The sequence below is a fragment of the Etheostoma spectabile genome, unplaced genomic scaffold (assembly GCF_008692095.1).
Source record: "Etheostoma spectabile isolate EspeVRDwgs_2016 unplaced genomic scaffold, UIUC_Espe_1.0 scaffold00003957, whole genome shotgun sequence".
NCBI classification, from domain to species: Eukaryota; Metazoa; Chordata; class Actinopteri; order Perciformes; family Percidae; genus Etheostoma; species Etheostoma spectabile.
The window spans coordinates 1-20,898 of NW_022603094.1; the positions used below are offsets into that span (position 1 = coordinate 1).

At 41.3% G+C, this 20,898-nt stretch overlaps 1 protein-coding gene across 1 annotated transcript; it reads left to right on the plus strand.

The window, feature by feature from the left end:
- Positions 1–895: 895 nt before the first annotated feature.
- Positions 896–10,614, plus strand: zgc:100868 (transmembrane protease serine 9; the record flags this gene model as incomplete). Its single annotated transcript, XM_032507708.1, has 10 exons — positions 896–916; positions 1,230–1,392; positions 1,488–1,753; positions 2,689–2,834; positions 2,915–3,198; positions 5,927–6,106; positions 6,304–6,557; positions 6,704–6,801; positions 9,609–10,036; positions 10,259–10,614. Coding segments are annotated over 9 exons (1,724 nt in total), but the record flags the coding sequence as incomplete, so codon positions are not given.
- Between the last annotated feature and the right edge of the window lie 10,284 nt (positions 10,615–20,898).

Here is a 20,898-nt window from a genome sequence, read left to right on the forward strand (position 1 = left end):
CTGTCTGTGTTTCCTGTCAGGACTCTGTGGGTTGACTGAACCGAGCGACGTTGTATGGCTATAAAACCAGTGTGATGGGACAGCAGACCTGCATAACACTGCTATCTGTTCAAACAATAAACAGACAGTATGTTAATCTATGCGGCTGTTGGTAGAGAAAGACATGCGCTGTGTGTCAACATCACTCACTCATAAAAAACAGACATACATAACAGAATACTTAGTGTTTGTCTCATGCGATCAATACTTTAAGTTTTGCAGAGTCGAGATTTAATGACTGTGGTAAAACTATAAGTGTTGTCATGTTTAAATATTTCCAATGATAGGGTTAGACCATGTCAATTTCGTTATGTAGGATTATGAACTTTAATTTTGTAAGGTACAGTAAAACATACTGCACATGTAAAAAAAACACATGAAAAAAGATGTATATGAATGCGATATACAAGATGTCTATAAAAACGAATGATAACATTAGGATATTGAACAAAATAAATATTCAAGTCAATATCAACATGTAATGCAAGAGCTAAAATATAAAAGTGAGGCTGTGTTGTGAATCCCACAAGCTTATGGAAGTAATACTGAATGAGTGAGTGCCTCTTTAAGTACTCTTTAAGACAATTTTTAGTCAAAGAATAATAAGTCATTCTCACATAGTTCACTTTCATAAAAAAAGTTTGCCTCTGTTACAGTATCAGTGGTTATCTCTTCCATCTTGTCTAATCACTGTACCAAGAGCAAATGAAAGACGTCTTCATGACGAAGAACAAATATTTGGGTTTGATTGCCATGGTTATCATTTTTATTTCTATGGTTACAAATGATCACATTAGGCCTCAGTAAATATAGATAGGTTTTAAATGTGATTTTGTGTTTGTTTCCTATTTTTCAGAGTCTCACTCACAACCTGATGGTAAGTCAGTTTCATGCCCACTTCTCTACTTTCACCGGTGTCAACATGTTGGACTTTAGTTGTTTTGTTTACATCTTCATTGTTAGTATTTGCCGTCAAACCCAGTGAAGGCAATGGCATGTGTAGACTTAAATTGAAATATGAAGTTTCTCCTCTGTTACTTAGGACTCTATTGGATTAGAAACACCTGAGAACATCCCAGGATCACAATCCTCAACCAACAGTTAAAGTTTATGATCCCAGCAGTGCTCAGTGGTAATCCAGGGAGAGGGAAGTATTGCTCACTGTGTTCTTACTGTCTGTCTCTCTGCAGTGTGCGGTATAACTCCGCTCAACACCAGGATTATTGGAGGACAGACCGCCCCTGTGGGGAGCTGGCCCTGGCAAGTCAGCCTGCAATCATCTGGTTTCCACTTCTGTGGAGGATCCCTCATTAACAATGGATGGGTGCTGACTGCTGCTCACTGCTTCCTAAGGTAAACTCTAAGGGCAGATTCTCTTAGGCAGTGGGTTTTGTGTTTGTTTAACTGCTCTGCTCTTAACTTCTGTGAACTGCTTTGTTTCTCTTTAGGATCCCAGCCGGTCTGACTGTATTTCTGGGTATCCAGAGTCTACAGGGACCCAACCCCAATGGGGTGTCTCGGACGGTAACAACCGTCATCAAACATCCTAACTATAACCTCAATACTAATGATAACGACATCTGCCTCCTGCAGCTCTCGTCACCGGTGACTTTCAATGATTTCATCGTTCCTGTCTGCCTGGCAGCTCCAGGCAGCACCTTCTTCAGCGGCGTTAGCTCCTGGGTGACCGGCTGGGGGAACATCGGATCTGGAGGTGGGTCAGGAAGCAGCTAGGTTACATTTGTTTATTTCAATACAATGGTGACAACAACTGAGTTTACTCAGACAATTGAAAGTAAAAATGAGTACCATCTTTCTTTACCTATAAAGCAACTAAACTGATTTAGAAATATCATTAAGTTAATTGACATTTCCTAAAACACCCCATGATGCAAAAGATGACTTAAAGTTAAATTCCTGCATAGAGCCTCTGCAGTACAGGGTTTGTTCTGGTGATGGTGCTGGAGGAAAGGGGACCAAAGTTCACCTTTGGAGTTTCCTTGGTTAAGTTTAAAAGTTTTTCATCAAATCACACTGTGTGTCTCCTTTAGGGCTAACAAAGTGTGGAATGTCTTATCTTCATAAAAAAAAGAAGAAAAAAAAAACATTTCAAATTGTTTCAATGTTCGGTTGCAATCCGTTTTCTTCTTCATTGTCTTTGTTTGTGCATGTAGCTACACCGGGCCCCTTGCCTACATGGTACAACACAGGGATTTACTTGTAAAAACATTGTGCTACTTGTGGTCAAAAATTCCCAGATAGATTTTCTAATTAATTTAGAAATTAGATGGGGTTAAAGGAAACGTTCAAGGGTCAGCTGAAAAATTAGGATTTGTCCTCTTGGGAACATTAACATTTACAGCATGTTTCATGGAAATCTTCAATGGGTGATGTAAACAGCACAAACAGCTTTAACAGCATCAGAACATCAATGCTAACGTTATTTTATTCGTCCCTGTCTATGATCTGTCAATTTGAGAGGGTTAGAAGGTTTCAGTTCTTTGTTTTGACTTTGTTTTACTTTAAACTCCTGATTGTACCTTTAATGGGCAAAGACATGGTCCTTTAGATTCATAGACATACTGATGTTGTAATCAACACTCATAATTCATCACATGCTGTTTATTTACAGTTTTTGTTTCTCTTTAGTCTCCCTTCCTCCCCCAGGAAACCTAATGGAGGTGAATTTGCCGATCGTGGGGAACAGAGAGTGTAACTGTAACTATGGTGTGGGCAGAATCACAAACAACATGATCTGCGCCGGGTTCCGTGCTGGAGGAAAGGACTCCTGTCAGGTAAACATCTTTACACCTGGGTTGGTGTCAGAATTAATCTCCTGCAAAGATTCCTCTCCTAAACGTTTCTCTTCTTAAAGGGGGATTCAGGTAGTCCACTGGTGAGCAAGCAGGGCAGCCGCTGGATCCTGGAGGGAATCGTTAGTTTTGGAAATGGTTGTGCCCAGCCTAATTTCCCAGGAGTCAACACCAGAGTGTCCCAATATCAGACCTGGATCAACAGCCAGATCACCAGCAACCAGCCAGGCTTTATCTCCTTCACGTCCAGTGGAACTGACAGTGACCTCAACATTAGCTGTGCTGGCCTGCCCCCGCCTCCAACCACCCTCCCTACAACCACAACAACCACCCTCCCTACAACCACCACAACCACCCTCCCTACAACCACAACAACTACTCTCCCTACAACCACCACAACCACCCTCCCTACAACCACCACAACCACCCTCCCTACAACCACAACAACTACTCTCCCTACAACCACCACAACCACCCTCCCTACAACCACAACAACTACTCTCCCTACAACCACCACAACCACCCTCCCTACAACCACAACAACTACTTTCCCTACAACCACCACAACCACTCTCCCTACAACCACCACAACCACCCTCCCTACAACCACAACAACTACTCTCCCTACAACCACCACAACCACCCTCCCTACAACCACAACAACTACTCTCCCTACAACCACAACAACTACTTTCCCTACAACCACCACAACCACCCTCCCTACAACCACCACAACACCCTCCCTACAACCACAACAACTACTCTCCCTACAACCACCAACACCCCCCTCCCTACAACCACAACAACTACTCTCCCTACAACCACCACAACCACCCTCCCTACAACCACAACAACTACTTTCCCTACAACCACCACAACCACCCTCCCTACAACCACCACAACCACCCTCCCTACAACCACAACAACTACTCTCCCTACAACCACCACAACCACCCTCCCTACAACCACAACAACTACTCTCCCTACAACCACCACAACCACCCTCCCTACACCACTACAACTACTCTCCCTACAACCACCACAACCCACCCTCCCTACAACCACCACAAACACCCCTCCCTACAACCACAACACTACTCTCCCTACAACCACCACAACCACCCTCCCTACAACCACAACAACTACTCTCCCTACAACCACCACAACCACCCTCCCTACAACCACAACAACTACTCTCCCTACAACCACCACAACCACCCTCCCTACAACCACAACAACTACTTTCCCTACAACCACCACAACCACCCTCCCTACAACCACCACAACCACCCTCCCTACAACCACAACAACTACTCTCCCTACAACCACCACAACCACCCTCCCTACAACCACAACAACTACCCTCCCTACAACCACCACAACCACCCTCCCTACAACCACTACAACTACTCTCCCTACAACCACCACAACCACCCTCCCTACAACCACCACAACCACCCTCCCTACAACCACAACAACTACTCTCCCTACAACCACCACAACCACCCTCCCTACAACCACAACAACTACTCTCCCTACAACCACCACAACCACCCTCCCTACAACCACTACAACTACTCTCCCTACAACAACTACTATCACCAATACCAAACGTGAGTGTTTGTCATGTCCAGACTTTAACCTTAAATTTCCACTTAAAATTAGATGTTTTTATATTAACATTAGTGTAGTAGTAAAATCGTACTTAAGTAACAACATGTAAGTATTACCAACAAAATGAACTTAAAGTACTTAAAGTAAAAGTATGTTTTGTGCTGTAAAATGTGTCCTGTCGGTTTATGATGTTTCTGGATTAATATTACTGCTGTATTAATATGTGGAATCTATGGAACGACCTCCCTGATAAAAAACAGAGTGGTTGTCTGTTGTTGGACTGCTGTGCTAATCATGGATTGTCCATAACAAACACCATTTTGTGGCAGAGCTGTCAACTGATCACCATCTGGTGGTGAGTTAGGTCAGGGGGTGGGGGAAGACTCTGGACAGATCTGGTAAGCCCAAAGGGGTAGAGCGGGTAAATCGGGAACGTCTGGAGGAGGCCCCTGTCCGATGGACTTTCAACTCACACCTCCGGCGGAGCTTTTTGTGCATCCCTGTGGAGGCTGGGGGTATTGAACCTGAGTGGACAATGTTCAAAGTTTCCATTGCTGAAGCTGCGGCGGGGAGTTGTGGTCTTAGGGTCTTAGGTGACTCAAGGGGCGGTAACCCAAAAACACCCTGGTGGACACTGGTGGTCAGGGAAGCCATCCGACTGAAGAAGGAGTCTTTCCGGGATATGTTATCCCAGAGGATTCTGGAGGCAGTTGCAAGGAACAGACGGGACCGAAGGGCTGCAGCCTCTCATGGAGAAGGACTTTCGGTCTGCACTAAGGTGCTTCTGGAAAATCGTTTGCCACCTCAGGATGGGGAAGCAGGGAATCATCCAAGCTTTGTACAGTAAGGGTGGGACACTGTTGACCTCAACTGAGGAGGTAATAGGGCGGTGGAAAGAGCCCTTTGAGGAACTATGTATCTTAGTTGACATGCTTGTTCAACATTGCGTGGAAGTCTGGGACGGTGTCTAAGGAGTGGCATACCGGTGTAGTGGTTCCCCTTCAAAAAGGGGGACCAGAGGGTGTGTGCCAATTACAGGGGTATCACACTTCTCAGCCTCCCTGGTAAAGTGTACTCCAAGGTGCTGGAAAGGAGGGCTCGGCCGATAGTCGAACCTCGGGTTGAAGAGGAACATTGCGGATTCCGTCCTGATCGTGGAACAACGGATCAGATCTTCACTCTCGCAAGGATCCTGGAGGGAGCCTGGGAGTATGCCTAAGGTTTACCAGTTAACGCAACATTTTGTCCCGTCTGTGTTGTTTTTTAGACAAATGAAAACATATTCAAACCATATATGAACCTCACACCACACGGGCTAGCAGTTTTAATCATGGCGAACTCTCTAACAGTTTACCGTTTTTGTTGTCCTTGTCTTAAGCTGTGTGTTTATTTCTGTGAAAGTACTGTACATTAAGAGTAACAACCAAACTAAGTCAAATTTCAATAAATCGGATTGTCATTGTTTCTCAAGCTGTCTGTGGCCAAGCCCCAATGAATTCCCGTATTTTGGGAGGAAGCTCGGTGGTGACGGCTGGTGTGTGGCCATGGATGGCGAGCCTACAGAGGAATGGGAGTCATGTGTGTGGCGGGACTCTGGTGGCCGTTGACTACGTGTTGAGCAACGCCAACTGCTTCTCAAGGTGAGACAATTGAAGCAATTGTAATTTTCTGTTTCATTTTTGAGCCATTTAAGAACAGAAGGTAATCAAATTGCTGGCTTTTATCATTTATTGTAAAAATAACAGCACTGCCTTTTGGGAAAGCAAATGTAGTCTTTGTTTTATACCAATCAGATGTTTTATTTGAGTCCTTACTTAGTTCATTTGACCTCTCACAGTTCACCAACACCGTCTGAATGGACTGTGGTGTTGGGTCGCTTGAAACAAAATGGATCTAACCCCTTTGAGGTGACACTGAATGTGACAAATATCACCCTGAGCAACCTGAATGGGTCAAATGTAGCAGTGCTACATCTGTCAACCAAACCCAGCCTGTCCAACAACATCCAGCCCATATGCCTTGACAACGGCCAGACCTTCGCTTTGGGCTCCACGTGCTGGGCTGCTGGCTGGAGCTCAGGGCAAGGAGGAGGTAATGCTTCCTCTGCATCAATTCACCTTAACATTTAGGCCTTTGTACATTAACAAAGTATTGTTGACCATGTATTCTTTGTTCCTCATTTGGATTTGATTCAGATGTTTAATTTTGCATCATTTTCTCATTTCTCCCAACTTCAGTGGAACAAGTTCTGCAGGAGTTCCAGACGTCGGTGGAAAATTGCGGGAACGGGTCGTCGAGTGACAGCATTTGTACCAGAACTTTTACTCTGGAGAAGGTAATTAATGAGTGCAGGTAATTATTATGTCTCTGTTTTAAACAGGAGTTTGTTGATCCTTAAACAGGCATTTCGGGATGCTTATTCCCTTTCTTGCTGAAAGCTTGATGAGAAGATCAACACCACTCTCAAGCTTGTACAATAGAAGCTACAGTCAGCAGTAGGTTACCTTAGCGTAGTATAAAGACTGGAAACAGGGGAAAAAAGCTATTTTGGCTCTGTCAAATGGTAACAAATTTCACCTACCACCATCTCTAACGCTTACTGATTAACATGTTACATCCTTTTTATTCAACCCATACAAACTAAAGTGTAAGATGGCTCCTGGCTGTAGCGTCATGTTTATTTTTGTCAAGTTTTATTTCCTTAGAGACAACGCACATTGATCAACATCACTGTAAACATGCCTGTGTTGGCCCCATTTTGGATTACAAATACAATAGAAAATGCTTTTCACCTTCATTCTCCTTGTGAATCTCCGGTGAATGTAGCCTTGGCCAGGTGGGGTTGATGTCATCAGGCGGTACCCATCGTTCATTGGGTGTTTTGACCCTTATCCGCAACACCTTCCTGATGGTGGGTCGGCAGTGGTGGACAAGTAAATGCCCATCTTCCCTTCCTGGCTTCCTGCTCAACTCCTCTTTCCTGGTCCATAACCAGCAAGAGGCTCTTTCCGCTGCCTCCCCCATTCTGTGAGCTGCTGTCTTTCTCTCCTTCCCTGTCTTTCCAATGGCTGTGAGCATTCTCCACACTGATTGAGCGGGAAATCTTCTACAGCCAACCTCAACTGGGAACAGTCATGCCTGCCATCCTTTCCCCCTGCATTCATGCAGAAGGTCTTGGTATTTGGTGCTCTTCCTTTCAAAAGCCTGTTCACACCCCTCTTCTCATGGGACTGTAACTTCTTCTATCTTTTTTGTCCTCTTCAGACCACAGTATCACATCCGGCCCCAGGGTTGTCTAGACAACCTAGGGGAACCGCAGCCTTTTTATTGGGGTTGGGAGTGTGTCTTGCAAAGATCTCAGCAGGAAGGAGATTTGGAATGGCTCCAGTATCCATAGGCCCAGGTGACCTTTCTCTCAGGAAGATCCCACCTTGTCCAGGCTCCTTGGGAAGCCAATTCCACTGCCCTTGATCTTCGTCTCTCCTCTTCCAGGTTCCGCACCTCCTCTTGAATCATGGCTCATATGTCACTGGTTCCTGCCTTCCTCCACTGTTGGAAGTGGGAGGTTCCAAGACCCTGTCTTCCCGTGCATGGCACTCCAAGGACATCACGCAGCTTCAACATGCTTTCAGCCTGTGCAACAGAGGAATCAGCTGCCTAATTGCGTTCTAATCTTGTGATGACGCCTGCATGTCTTACTTGTTCATCCTGGGAGTCTCTGTACGTCATTACAACTCTGCACTTTGCACCTTTGAATTCCTCTACCACGGATGACAGAGGAAGTAGAAGCTGCCCTGATCTTATGTAAGGTCCTACTGCAGTGGAGCTTGGAGGGATTCTCAACCACTTTTGAAGGTACTTATTGATCTTCCTTTCTATTCCTTCAACGCATGTTATCAGGACTTCATACACAGTCAGCAGCCACATGAGTCTTGGCAACAGACCGTGTTGATAGAGCCAAGCTTTAAACTTCCCAGGGAGCCCTGATTTTTCGATCCTACCAAGCAATTTCTCCAACTGCTTTTTTGCACTGGCTATGTTGTTCCTGTCCGTAAGTGAGTCATCAAACCACTTTCCAAAACATTGGATTGGATTCTACTCTATCGATGCAATCACTTCCTCTTGCACATGCAGCTTGAACCTTTTGGCCAACTTCCATTTCTGATCACCATACTCCTGCACTTCTTTGGCTTAAACTTCATTCTGGCCCACGTTGCCATGTGGTCCAGAACAGTTAGCACCCACCTCGCCTCCACATGGGTTGTGGTCGTCACAGTAAGGTTGTCCATGTAACCTTTTGTTGCGCGTTGTCAGATGCCTGACTCCATTTTTGGACCCAGGGCTTCCTTCTCCACAACTGTTATTAGGAGGTTCATTCCCATGACAAAGAGAATGGGGTAGATTGTGCAGCCAGTTACGATACCCTTTTCCAGACTTTGCCACTTAGTTGTAAAATGTGCCGTCTTGAATCGTAGCTGGATTCCACCAAAGTAACTGGTGATCATTCTCTTGATGTGCTGAGAGATGTGGTAGTGGTCTAATGCTGCATGGATGAGAAAGTGAGGGATTGATCTATAGGCATTGGCCAAAATACAGCCAGACAACAGTCAGGTTGCCTTTGCTGGATTTAGCCTCACGGATCATCTGATTGAGAACTCCGGTGTGTTCCAGGCATCCAGAGAAGCCAGGAATTCCACCTTTCTGGATGGCAGTGCCATCTTCCTTTGGCATGAGACAGCCCTCTGCCTTCTTCCAGCATGATGGAATGACATCTCCAGATCCTCCGGAACAACTTCTACAGCTTCCGAAGGAACATTGGGCATTTCTTATACATCTTGTAGGATATGTAGCTTGGGCCGGGGGCAGATCCTGTTCTGGCCTTCTTCACCACCTCTTGGACTTTTAAGTTATCCATTACAGTTACTGCACAAACATGAGATCGGTATCAAACTTCTTACTCTCAGCAAGAAAGTTTAATTTCATGAAATCAAACTATTCCTTTTAAATATAAGAAGGTATTGCCTATGTAGGACATTTGATGAAACTAGAAAAGTAATAATATTACTTTCTGTAGTTTCTCGGGAAGATGTGACTGAATGTCATCTTCATACAAATGTTGAACATGTGTGTCTGTTTGTTCAGGGTGATTCTGGAGGTCCTTTGATGTGTAAGCTGGCTGGCTCTTGGTTCCAGGCAGCAGTGTTGTCAGCTGATAACACCACCAGACAAACACGAGATGCAGTGATGCAATTCCCCAAACTGAGCACCTTTAAAAGCTTCCTGGCTCAAACAGTGGGGTTCTTATCCCCAGCTTCAAACTTCATAATCACCACCAGCGCCAGCAACAGCACCAACGCAACTCTCCTCAATAGTGGTGCCACTCCCGCTCACTTCCAGGTCTTCCTCTATTTCCATTTCCTTGTTTTCTCAGCGTGTCTCCAACTTTTCTTGTAAGAGCCTCCAACCCATTTGGAAGGATTTACTGTACTGACGAGCACAAATGAATGTAAACAAGCTTGAATCTGAGAGACAATTTAGGTCATAGCTGGATTAACACTAATGTATGATTTGTTTCTGGTGACGACAAGGAATAAAGTATAAAGGTTAAAGGGATTAAACCAGGCATCCAGGGTCCTTACAGCTGTCTCCACCATCAGGCGTCTCCAGGACAAATCATCAGCAGAAACAACAATAACAAAAAACTTTTGCTTCTCTGAAAAGTCAACTACAAGACCCAGAAAGCATTAGCTTTGTGCATAAAATGAATAAAAGAGCTTTACAATTTTGTGCAGGAATGTGAAAAATACTGACCAGGTAATGTGAAAAGGTCCCAGTATGAAGTATAAGGATTACATGCATTGTAAAAAAAGATAATAGTCCAACAGTTGTGTGTTAATGTAACATGTAGAGCCAGATGTAGAGGCTTTACATTAATGTAATGTATAGAGTTTGATTTAAAAGTTTCATGTTAATGTAATGTGTATAATCAGATATGGAGGCTTTACATTTATGTAACATTTAGATACAGATGTGGAGGCATTAAGCTAATGTAACGTATAGAGTAAGGGGGAAATTTGTTTTTTGAATGAAAACTTTAAAAGGAATTGACTTTGAAGGACTCAGACAGTGTCTCTTTCTGAGTTTCTGATGGGTACAGGTAACTGCTATCAGTCTAAAATGAAGGGTGTAAAATTAAGACTTATATATCTATATATTAAGACAAATATCTATGTAACATGTAGCCAAGCATTCCAGTATTTCTTGGATTTGAAGCTACGTGGACGATACAGACATATGTACTTCTGTTGTTATTATTATTAATTAATAATTATTATTTCTGAATCACTACAATGATAAAATATGTGAATTCTTTGCTGCCTACCAGGCGCAAAACAACATGTTTTGTGGCATTGCTAATTTTGTCTAGCACTGGCAACTTGTAGGACAACGTATGCAGAACACTGGCTAAATTAATACATCTAATTAGCTCGTACGGGCTACTTAGGTGTGTAGAAGCTAGCTGCTAGTCTGGGCTGTGAACATTAGTCAAATGTATCAGCAGTGTGGGAAAGGGAGACCTTCGTTTTTTTGGAGAGGACTGTAGCATTAAATGTCATATGTGACATGTGTTATGTAATTACATGTGTAAACATTTGTATAGATGTTCGTACATTTATGTAGATTTTTCTTTAATTAAAAACAAAATGGTTTTGGATTCATGACCCCTTGATCTATTTTTACTACATGGGAGAGATACCCCTGTCCCACTTTACAGTTTCTTTTTTAAATGTAACAAAGCAACTTTTACTTAAAGTACATTTTAAATGAACCACTTATTACTTTTACTTACATTTTTCAGATAGGAATTTTTACTTGTACTTGTACTAATATTTCATTGGTACTTTTACTTGAGTACAACATGTTGGTACATTTCCACCTCTGATCTTTGGATAATGAAATTCGGAGGTGCCCAGCACAATAACTTCAGTTTTAGTCTGAGTTTAGCATCAGAAAATTGTAGGTCATTAATGACTTTTATATTTCAAGAAGAAAATCTGCTCTGTTCCAGGTACATTGTAGAAATGTTTTCACACTGGCATAATGTAAAATACTGTTTTTAAAGGGGACCAGATCAAAATTTGATTGGTTATTACACAGAAATAACCGCTCCCTTCAGTCATCTCTGAGTTGGTGGAAATGTACACAATTTTAGACTTGGTGTACCATGTTACATGATTATAGCATTTGTATAATGATTGTTATAAAATAATTAAGTAAAAGTAAGTAAGTAAAATGTATTTGTATAGCACTTTTCTCAGATGAAGATCACAAAGTGCTTCACAACAAAAGGAAGCATTAACAACTCTCATAAATACAGTGCATCACAAAAAACAAAAGAATAACACGTACACATAAAACCAGCCTAACCACCCTACGATCTAGTTAAAAGCCTCTTTAAAAAGCAGAGTTTTCAACTGAGTTTTAAAGTTTTCCACACAGTCTAAGCAGCGCATGGAAGGAGGCAAAGCGTTCCACAACCTCGGTGCAACAACCTGAAATGAACGGTCCCCCCTAGTTTTAAAATGTGTGAGGGGGACAACTAATAGTCTCTGGCCTGTTGATCTCAGACTACGTGAGGATGTACGCAGCTGTATCAGGTCTGAGATGTATGGGGGTGCCTGTCCTTGTAGGGCTCTAAAAGTTAGGACCAAAATTTTGAAGTGCATTCTAAATATCACTGGTAACCAATGAAGTGAAGCTAAAACTGGAGTAATATGTGCCCTTTTACTCGTTTGGGTTAAAAGCCTAGCAGCAGAATTTTGGACAGTCTGGAGACGACAAAGATCCTTCTTATTAAGGCAAATAAAAAGACTGTTACAATAGTCTAAGCGAGACGAGATAAAAGCATGAATAATCATCTCCAACTCAGCTTTTGACACCAAGGCTCTTATCTTTGAAATGTTCTTTAATTGAAAGAAACAGTTTTTAATAAGTTGTTTCGAGTGTTTCTCCAGAGACGTGGCCGCATCAAAAACAACACCTAAGCTCCTGAGACTGGGCTGAACAGACGAGCCTAAGTCACCAATGTGTTTCTTAATCTGAGGGATGCTCTGCTCCGGAGCAATAATTAAAGTTTCAGACATAACAAATAACATTTGTTTTTGGAAAGATAAGTAAATTACATCCTAAGAAAAAACTTGAATAACCTCAGAAAACTTTCCTGGAAACCCAGAAAATTGAAGGAATAAAATGAAAAGATTTGTCCTAGGAAGACATGGTTTGTCTGGTTTCTAACACCGGGGGGAGCCACAATGTCGTTACATTCTCCACATGGTGACTTGAGTTCGGTGTTCATAGGTCAAGGTTTACTTTCCTATTTATCTTCCTCTTCATCTGTGCTACTATGTTAAGTGCAAGTTCCAGTAAACAGCACATTTGATCTATTTTACATTTTACAAACTGTAGTGAGGAGAAAAGCTTCTTTGCTCTGTTGTGTTGTGGGAAAATCTTTCACTGTTAAAATATGCATCAGTACTTCTTTCTTAGTACTACTTCTTTTGATACTGTAAGTACACTTACTTACACTACATCTGTACTTTTCCCTTTATAAAATTTAGAATGCAGAATTTTCAATTGTGAATTGATTTCATACGGTTGTAGTCATACTTTTAATTACGAAAAAAATCTAAGGAAGCTAAATACATTTTCTACTGTAGTATAGTGTGTAAAGTTTACGTACAGGTACTATATGCCATAGAATAGTGAATAGTAATAGTAATAGTGAATGTATATTAGTAGAACAGAGACTTTGTTTTAAGAAAGTACTGTACTTAAGAACAAATTCAAAGTACTTGTACTGTACTTGAGTATTTTCATTTTATGCATCTTCATACTTTTACTCCACAACCTTGCAGAGGTAAATCTTGTACTTTATGTTCAATCTTAATCTCAGTAACTAGTTATTATATCTGGTATTTTTCCTCTGTAATATGGTGGAGCAGAAGTATTAGTAACAAAAAAATGGAAATACACAAGGACAGTATGTGTCCCTCAAAATTGTAAAGTAAATTAGTAAATGTATTAAGTTTTTTTTCACCACTGTTAATGAGTAGCCCACCTACATATAGATTTTCCAAAAGAAAAAAACAAAGCTGTCTTTCAGAATGACAATGTTTTGGGGGTATGACTGCTTAACAAACACTTCAAAATTAAACTTGGACTCATTAATAATGTGTATGTGTGAATGGTGTAAATTGACACTACAGCAGCTTCCTTGTTTTCTCGTCACCATGACAGCAATGTTTCCACAGACACAGCCTGACTTATCTGGTAAGTACTTATTACTCCACTACATTTAACTGACAGCTATTTTCGGCCCCTTCCTGTCTAGTGCATTATACTTTAATACATTCACTTAAGTTGCATTTTCAATGAAGGACTTTTTTGTAACAGTGTTGTATTTCTACATGCTTTACTTAAGTAAGATTTTGAATGCAGTTCTGTTACCTCTTTTGGAATATTCTCACAGATTTAGTGTCATGGTTTTGTATTTTATTCTGTTTCCTTTTTATTGTGGTAACCTATTTTTCTGTTTTCCCTTGTCTTGTTTTACCACCTGTCTTTTTTTTATCTCTGATGTCTTTCACCTGTTTCCCTGCCCTTGTGTCCCCTGCCTCTTGTTACCTTGTTACCCCGTTTATTTAGTCTTTGTGTTGCTCTTGTCTTATGTCAGATCATTGTATTGTTGTCTGTGTCAGAGTGCTGTGTATGAGTTTGCCTGCTTTTTGTCTCCTTGTTACTGAGTCCCGTGGTTCCTGTTTTTCTTGGTTAATTTGTTTTTGGATCCCTTGCCTGCTGTTTTCTGAACACCTTTTGTTTGTATGGATTTTTGTTTATGTATAACCCTGCCTGCTGTTTTCTTGACCACTTTTGGATTTTTTGTTAAATAAATATTTAAGCTCACTACATCTACTGGCCATGTCTGCGTTTGGGTCCAACATTCTCTACAGTTATGACAATTTTTTGTCATAGCCAACTCCTTGGAACGAGGTTAAGGAAAATTAAAAGGTTGATATCTGGTCCCATGATGGAAAAGTACTAAAGTAAGGTATTTGAGAAAGGTAGCAATACCTAAACGCAAACAAATACTGCTTCCAAATGACTTACGTTTACAAAATCTAGCTAGCTAGGTAAAAGTACACAACTATAGGTAAACTCTATTAATGTTTGCAGGTAAATGGACGTAACGTTACCAAACATATTTGTAGTGAGGAATTGTCCCTCCCAGTGCTAAGTCAAATACAGAAAATTACGTCAGATTAGCTAACATGTAAAGTTAGCTAACAGCTAACGTTAACACGTTTAAGAATAACTGGCGCAGCTAACAGTGCTAACATCTTATCGTTCTGAAGAGGCCTGTATTTTCCATGAATGCATCTTCAATACAGCTTATAGCTATGGTTTATTTGAATAAAAACCACAGTTTCCAGTTTTATCGTTAATTGTTTAAATAGATCAGATTCTGCCGTCTGCAAAAAAAACATGATTATCTGTGGCAGTAGCTGCGTTGCAATGGATTCAGAAGGGTGCCTTGAAAGGACAAAATATGTACACGCTGCGCAAACGGGATAATAAAGTTGATAAACTTGATGTTGTACTTTCACATATACTGAGGTCCATCCATCCATCCATCAAGTGTTCATTTTGTCACCTATTTTTTTGCTGTTGCTGCTATGCTGCTACTGTAACGACAAAATTTCCCCGTCGTGGGATGAATAAAGTATAATCTAATCTAATCTAATTCAGTCTTAGTCTTGTGCCAAATGATCGTGTTAGTTTTAGTTGTATTTTGTCATTCACATACTGTATCTTTTTTTGTTAGTCAAGTTTTAGTTGACTAAAAGTCTCGTCATATTAGTCTAGTTTTAGTCCAAAAAAAAACTTAAAGAACTTAAGTCAAGTTTAATCTTTTTTTAAATAACAAATGAATTACTTCACCGGTAAATTTCTGTTAAACGACAAAAACAATAACAATGTAAGTAAAAATACGTAATAAATGTTCATTTTAGCTCAATTACCAATTATATATACATCATTTATGGTTCATATTTGAAATTTACCCCTGTGAGATCACATTTATCATCAGATTATCATTTTTGTTTTTTGTGAGAAAACAAGGAAATTCAATTATAAAAAAGGTTAAAAAGTTTTTTTTGATTTTTTGCTCATTTCTTAGAACGTGATCAGAACAGGTGAACGTGCTTGTAACTTTGCGTGGTAATAATTAAACAATAGCAGGTGCGGAAAGACCACATTCTTGCATACAGACACCTACACTCAGACACGCACACATACTGTACATTCGCACAGACACACAAACACACGAGACACACACACACACAGACATACACACACACACAGCAGGCCCAGTTAGGTGGAGGACACAGTTAAGTTTCATAGCAATTTCAATAATTAAGCTTGGGTCCAGTAGACCCAAACACCTCTTATGTAATAGTTATGTGTAGGGGGGTGTACCGTGTGCAGTCATTGAAAATCAGATATTTTTTATGTTTGTCACAGAAAATGAGCCAAGGCCAATAGGTTTGAGTTAGAAGAAATTTACAAGGCTGGAACATTCATTGATTGATTGATATGGACCTTGTTAGGACAAATATGGTAATGCACGTCCATATTTATAACGAGAAGAGTCTGTACAGGTGTGCACCACATAGTGTTTATAACTTTTTGGCGCACAAAATCTGTCAGAATAGAATCTACGCAGAGTTTTATAAATGAGGCACCTGGTCCATTGTTCTACGTCCAGGATGGAATCTGCATCATTCTTCTTCAATCCGAGGTTCGTCTATTGGCCAAACCCCTTCCAGCACCTTAGAGTAGACGTTACCATGGAGGCTGAGAAGTGTGATACCCCTGTAATTGGCACACACCCTCTGATCCCCCTTTTTGAGCAAGGGAACCACTACCCCGGTCTGCCACTCCTTTGGCACCGTCGCAGACTTCCACGCAATGTTGAAGAGGCGTGTCAACCAAGACAGCTTAGTTTGATTTAGGAGTTCGTCAAAGTGCTCGTTCCACTGCCCTATTACCTCCTCAGTTGAAGTTAACAGCATCCCGTCCTTGCTGGATGGTTCCCCACTTCCCCCTTCCTGATGTGGCAAACGGTTTTCCAGAAGCACCTTGGTGCAGATCAAAAGTCCTTCTCCATGTCTTCCCCAAACTTCTCCCACACCCGCTGTATTGCCTCTTTAACGGCAAAGGCTGCAGCCCTTCAGTACCTTGCAACTGCCTCCGGAGTCCTCTGGGATAACATATCCTGGAAAGACTCTTTTTTCAGTCCCACAGCTTCTCTGACCGCCGGTGTCTGCCAGGGTGTTTGTGGATCACCGCCCCTTGACGTAACCATGACCCTAAGACCACAGCTCTCAACCCCAACTTCAGCAATGGACATTTTGAACATTGTCCACTCAGGTTTAATACCCCCAGCCTCCACAGGGATGCATGAAAAGCTCTGCTGGAGTTACTAGTTGAAAGTCTGTCAGGCAGGGGCCTCCTCCAGACGTTCCCAATTTACTCCCACTACCAGTTTGGGCTTACCAGGTCTGTCCAGAGTCTTCCCCCACCCACTGACCCAACTCACCTGTGATGATTTACCCCAACCCAACCATTCCCAACAAGAGCAAGCACTAGGCAACAGAGGCAACAAAAAACGTCCTTATTATAGACAATCCATGACTAGCACAGAAGTCCAACAACAAACAACCACTCGGGTTCAGATCAGGGAGGCCATTCTTCCCAATCACGCCTCTCCATGTGTCGCCATCATTGCCCACGTGTGCGTTGAAGTCCCCCAGTAGAACTATGGAGTTCCCCACTGGAGCCCCATGTAGGACTACATTCAAGGTCTCCAAGAAGGTCAAATACTTCAAACTTTTGTTTGGTGCATAAGTCAGAGTTTTTCCCTCAGAGAGAGGCAACATTCCACGTCCGTAGAGCCAGCTTCTGCTGCCCGGGTCTGGTCCATCGAGGCCCCTGACCTTCACTGCCATCTGTGTGGCAGTGCTGCCAACCCCAGTGGTTCCTCCCACAGGTGGTGGGCCCATGGGATGGAGAGGGAGGTGCCACGTTGCTTCTTCGGGCTGTGCCCGGCTAGGCTCCGTGGCAAACCTGGCCACCAAGCGCTCACAGATGAGCCCTCCACCTGGGCCTGGCTCCAGACGGGGGCCCCTTGCTTCCTTCAGGCAAAATAACTCTACCTCTTCCTGGTTTACTCATAGGGTTTTTGAACCATTCTTTGTCTGGCCCCTCACCTGAGACCCCTTTGCCATTGGAGACCCTACCAGGAGCACCAAGCTCCTCACAACACAGCCCTCAGGTTCATAGGGACACACAAACCTCTCCACCACGATAAGGTGATGGTTCCTAGAGAGGACATTTACTAAAGTACTGAACTAAGTACACAATTGAGGTACATTAATTATTATAATTTTTTATAATAATTTTTGCTCCATTCTACTGCTACTCCACTACATTTCCCAAATCAGATTCATAGTAATGATATGCAATGTAATCAACTAACAAATTATGATATATTATTATAGGTACTATATACTGTACTACTATAGTATACTTTATTGATACCTGGATTATAGATCCACAAGCTACCCAGCAGTATATAAAGGAATTAATATGAGCTGCACCTTTACCAACTGTAACAGTAAAGTGAACACTTAATCCATCAACAATTTAATAATTGGATATGTTTTATTCTGCATACATATTTTTAAACTTGGCACATTTTTTATGATTTTTTTAAAATGTTTTATTTCTTTATTAATATTTCTTCAAGTTGTCACAATTTTTTCAAGTACAAGCAAGGTCTTCTCCTTTTGTGAAAAGATAGAACAACTTAACCCATCACCCATGTTCAGTATATTAAAGAATTGTCCTTGTAAAAAATGGGCAAAATTGCACTTTGTATGGATCCCTGTAATTACATTTTGTGTGTAAAATATTCATGCATAAACATATACTGGAGTAGAAATATATCCTAAAATGTGAAATACAAGTACAAGTTGGTACTTGGTAACACCTTCTCAGCTCCTCTGATTTGTAATATTATGCCCATACACATAGTAAGTATTAAGCTGTAGAAAGGATTTTTTAATGTATTATTGCTAAGTTTTGGACAACTAAAGATGTGTGATACAACCCCAGTAGTAGGATGACTGATGAGTATGCTCCTAATACTTAGGATGGGTTAAATGCAGTAATATAATTTCACTACATTGTACTGTGTGTATGTGACAATTAAGAATACAGTTTTGATTTAAGAAAATGTTGATTTTGCAAAACAGACATTATCACCATTTGTCACAAGAGCCAAGTGTGTTCCTGGAAAAAAGCAGGTCAATATAAATATGTATTCATCCCAAATCATTGGTGCAGATGTTGGGTTTTTATATCACACATGGAAATATCCTGTGTGCATTCAAAAGGTTTCAATTGTTTCTAGTGTAGTTACACCCGTAGGCCTAACTTTTGGTGAATCAGACAAAGTAACACCCACAAAGCTAGTGCTTGTCAGTATTTTTTCACAGTATCATTGTGCAAAAATGTTGATCTCTCAACCTCTCAAGCCTCTTTGGCATGTTTGGTCCAGATTTGAGTCTAGGTATAGTGGTTTTGGATATGGACCTGGTCCATTGTGGTCTACACATGAAAAAGAACGAGAAAATCTCCCTTAATTGCATTTTTACAAATAGAATAAAGTTTTCACAAATGTGAAACTGTATTTTTAAGAATCTTTAGCCGATAAGGGATAATTTAGTCCAGACTTGACAAGTCCAGGTGTAGGGGTTTTGGATCTGGACCTGTTTTCAGTGGTCTACAAGTTTCCCTTAAATGTCCCCCCTACCGAATTGGTAAGCTGTGAATCGGAAGTCAACTTCAGCGTCGTCAGATGCTGGATGTTTCTTATCTATTTTAATTTTGTTAGCTATTTCAACCATTTATTATTTTTGCATTACTGCAACTGTGCATTCATTACTTCATTTTTAATCATATATCCATTATTTATAACGTAAGCTTTTTCACCATTTGTCCAATAGCTCACTATTTCAACTTTAACCAGTAGGCCTTCTCTTAGCTAATTATTTCTACTATTTGCCAATGACTTAAACTATTTCATGCAGTTATCCGTTACTTGACTCAATTGCAACAACTGTTCAAGTATTATAGAAATGCCAGATTAGACTACTACTCATCATTACTAAAAGAAAATAAGAAGAACCCAAGGTTTCTTTTCAGCACTGTAGCCAGGCTGACAGACAGTTACAGCTCCCTTGAGCCATCTATTCCTATAGCTCTGAGTAGTGACGACTTTATGAGCTTCATTAATGATACAATTATAACAATTAGAAATTAAAATTCATCAACTCAATTCAATTCAATTTATTTATAGTATCAATTCATAACAAGAGTTATCTCGAGACACTTTACAGATAGAGTAGGTCTAGACCACACTCCAGAATTTACAAGGACCCAACAGTTCTAGTAGTTTCCTCCAGAGCAAGCAACAGTGCGACAGTGGCGAGGAAAAACTTCCTTTTAGGCAGAAACCTCGGTCAGACCCAGGCTCTTGGTAGGCGGCGTCTGACGGGCCGGTTGGGGTTAGAATGAAGAGTGGAAATAACAAAAATAGAAAAAATAGTAGTTTGTAGCAGTTTTTTGTAGTAGTTCATGGCATTGCAGGGCATTGTGTGGTATTACAAGGCACAGCCGGACGTAGCTGGGCACCGCAGAGTGTAGCAGGTGAAAATGGCATTGCAGAACTCTTGCCCGCAACTTCTAATGGTTCACCTTTAAACACAGTAGCACTAGAAAGAAGACAAGACTTGACATATACTTAGACTGCTTCTGTCCTATAGACCTTCAACAATTAATGTCAAAGGTCTCTTCAGCTAAACCATCTACCTGTCTCTAGGACCCCATTCCAACGAGGCTACTTAAAGAAACGTTACCTGGGGTTAACACTCAATTACTAGATATGATCAATATGTCTCTTTTAACAGGTTAGGATAAAACCTCTCCTGAAAAAACCCTGTCTCGACCCGGAGGTCTTAGCAAACTGTAGACTTATATCTAACCTTCCCTTTCTCTCCAAGATCCTTAAGAAGGTAGTTGCTAATCAGTTATTTGATTTTTGACATAGCAATAGTTTACTTGAGGACTTTCAGTCAGAATTTAGAAAGCATCATAGCATAGAGACGGCACTGGTGAAAATTACTTATGACCTAACTGCTGCAGACAAAGGACTTGTCTCTGTACTTGTTTTACTAGTACTCAGTGCTGCATTTGACACCATTGACCATACCATCCTGTTAAAGAGACTGGAAGATTTCGTTGGAATTAA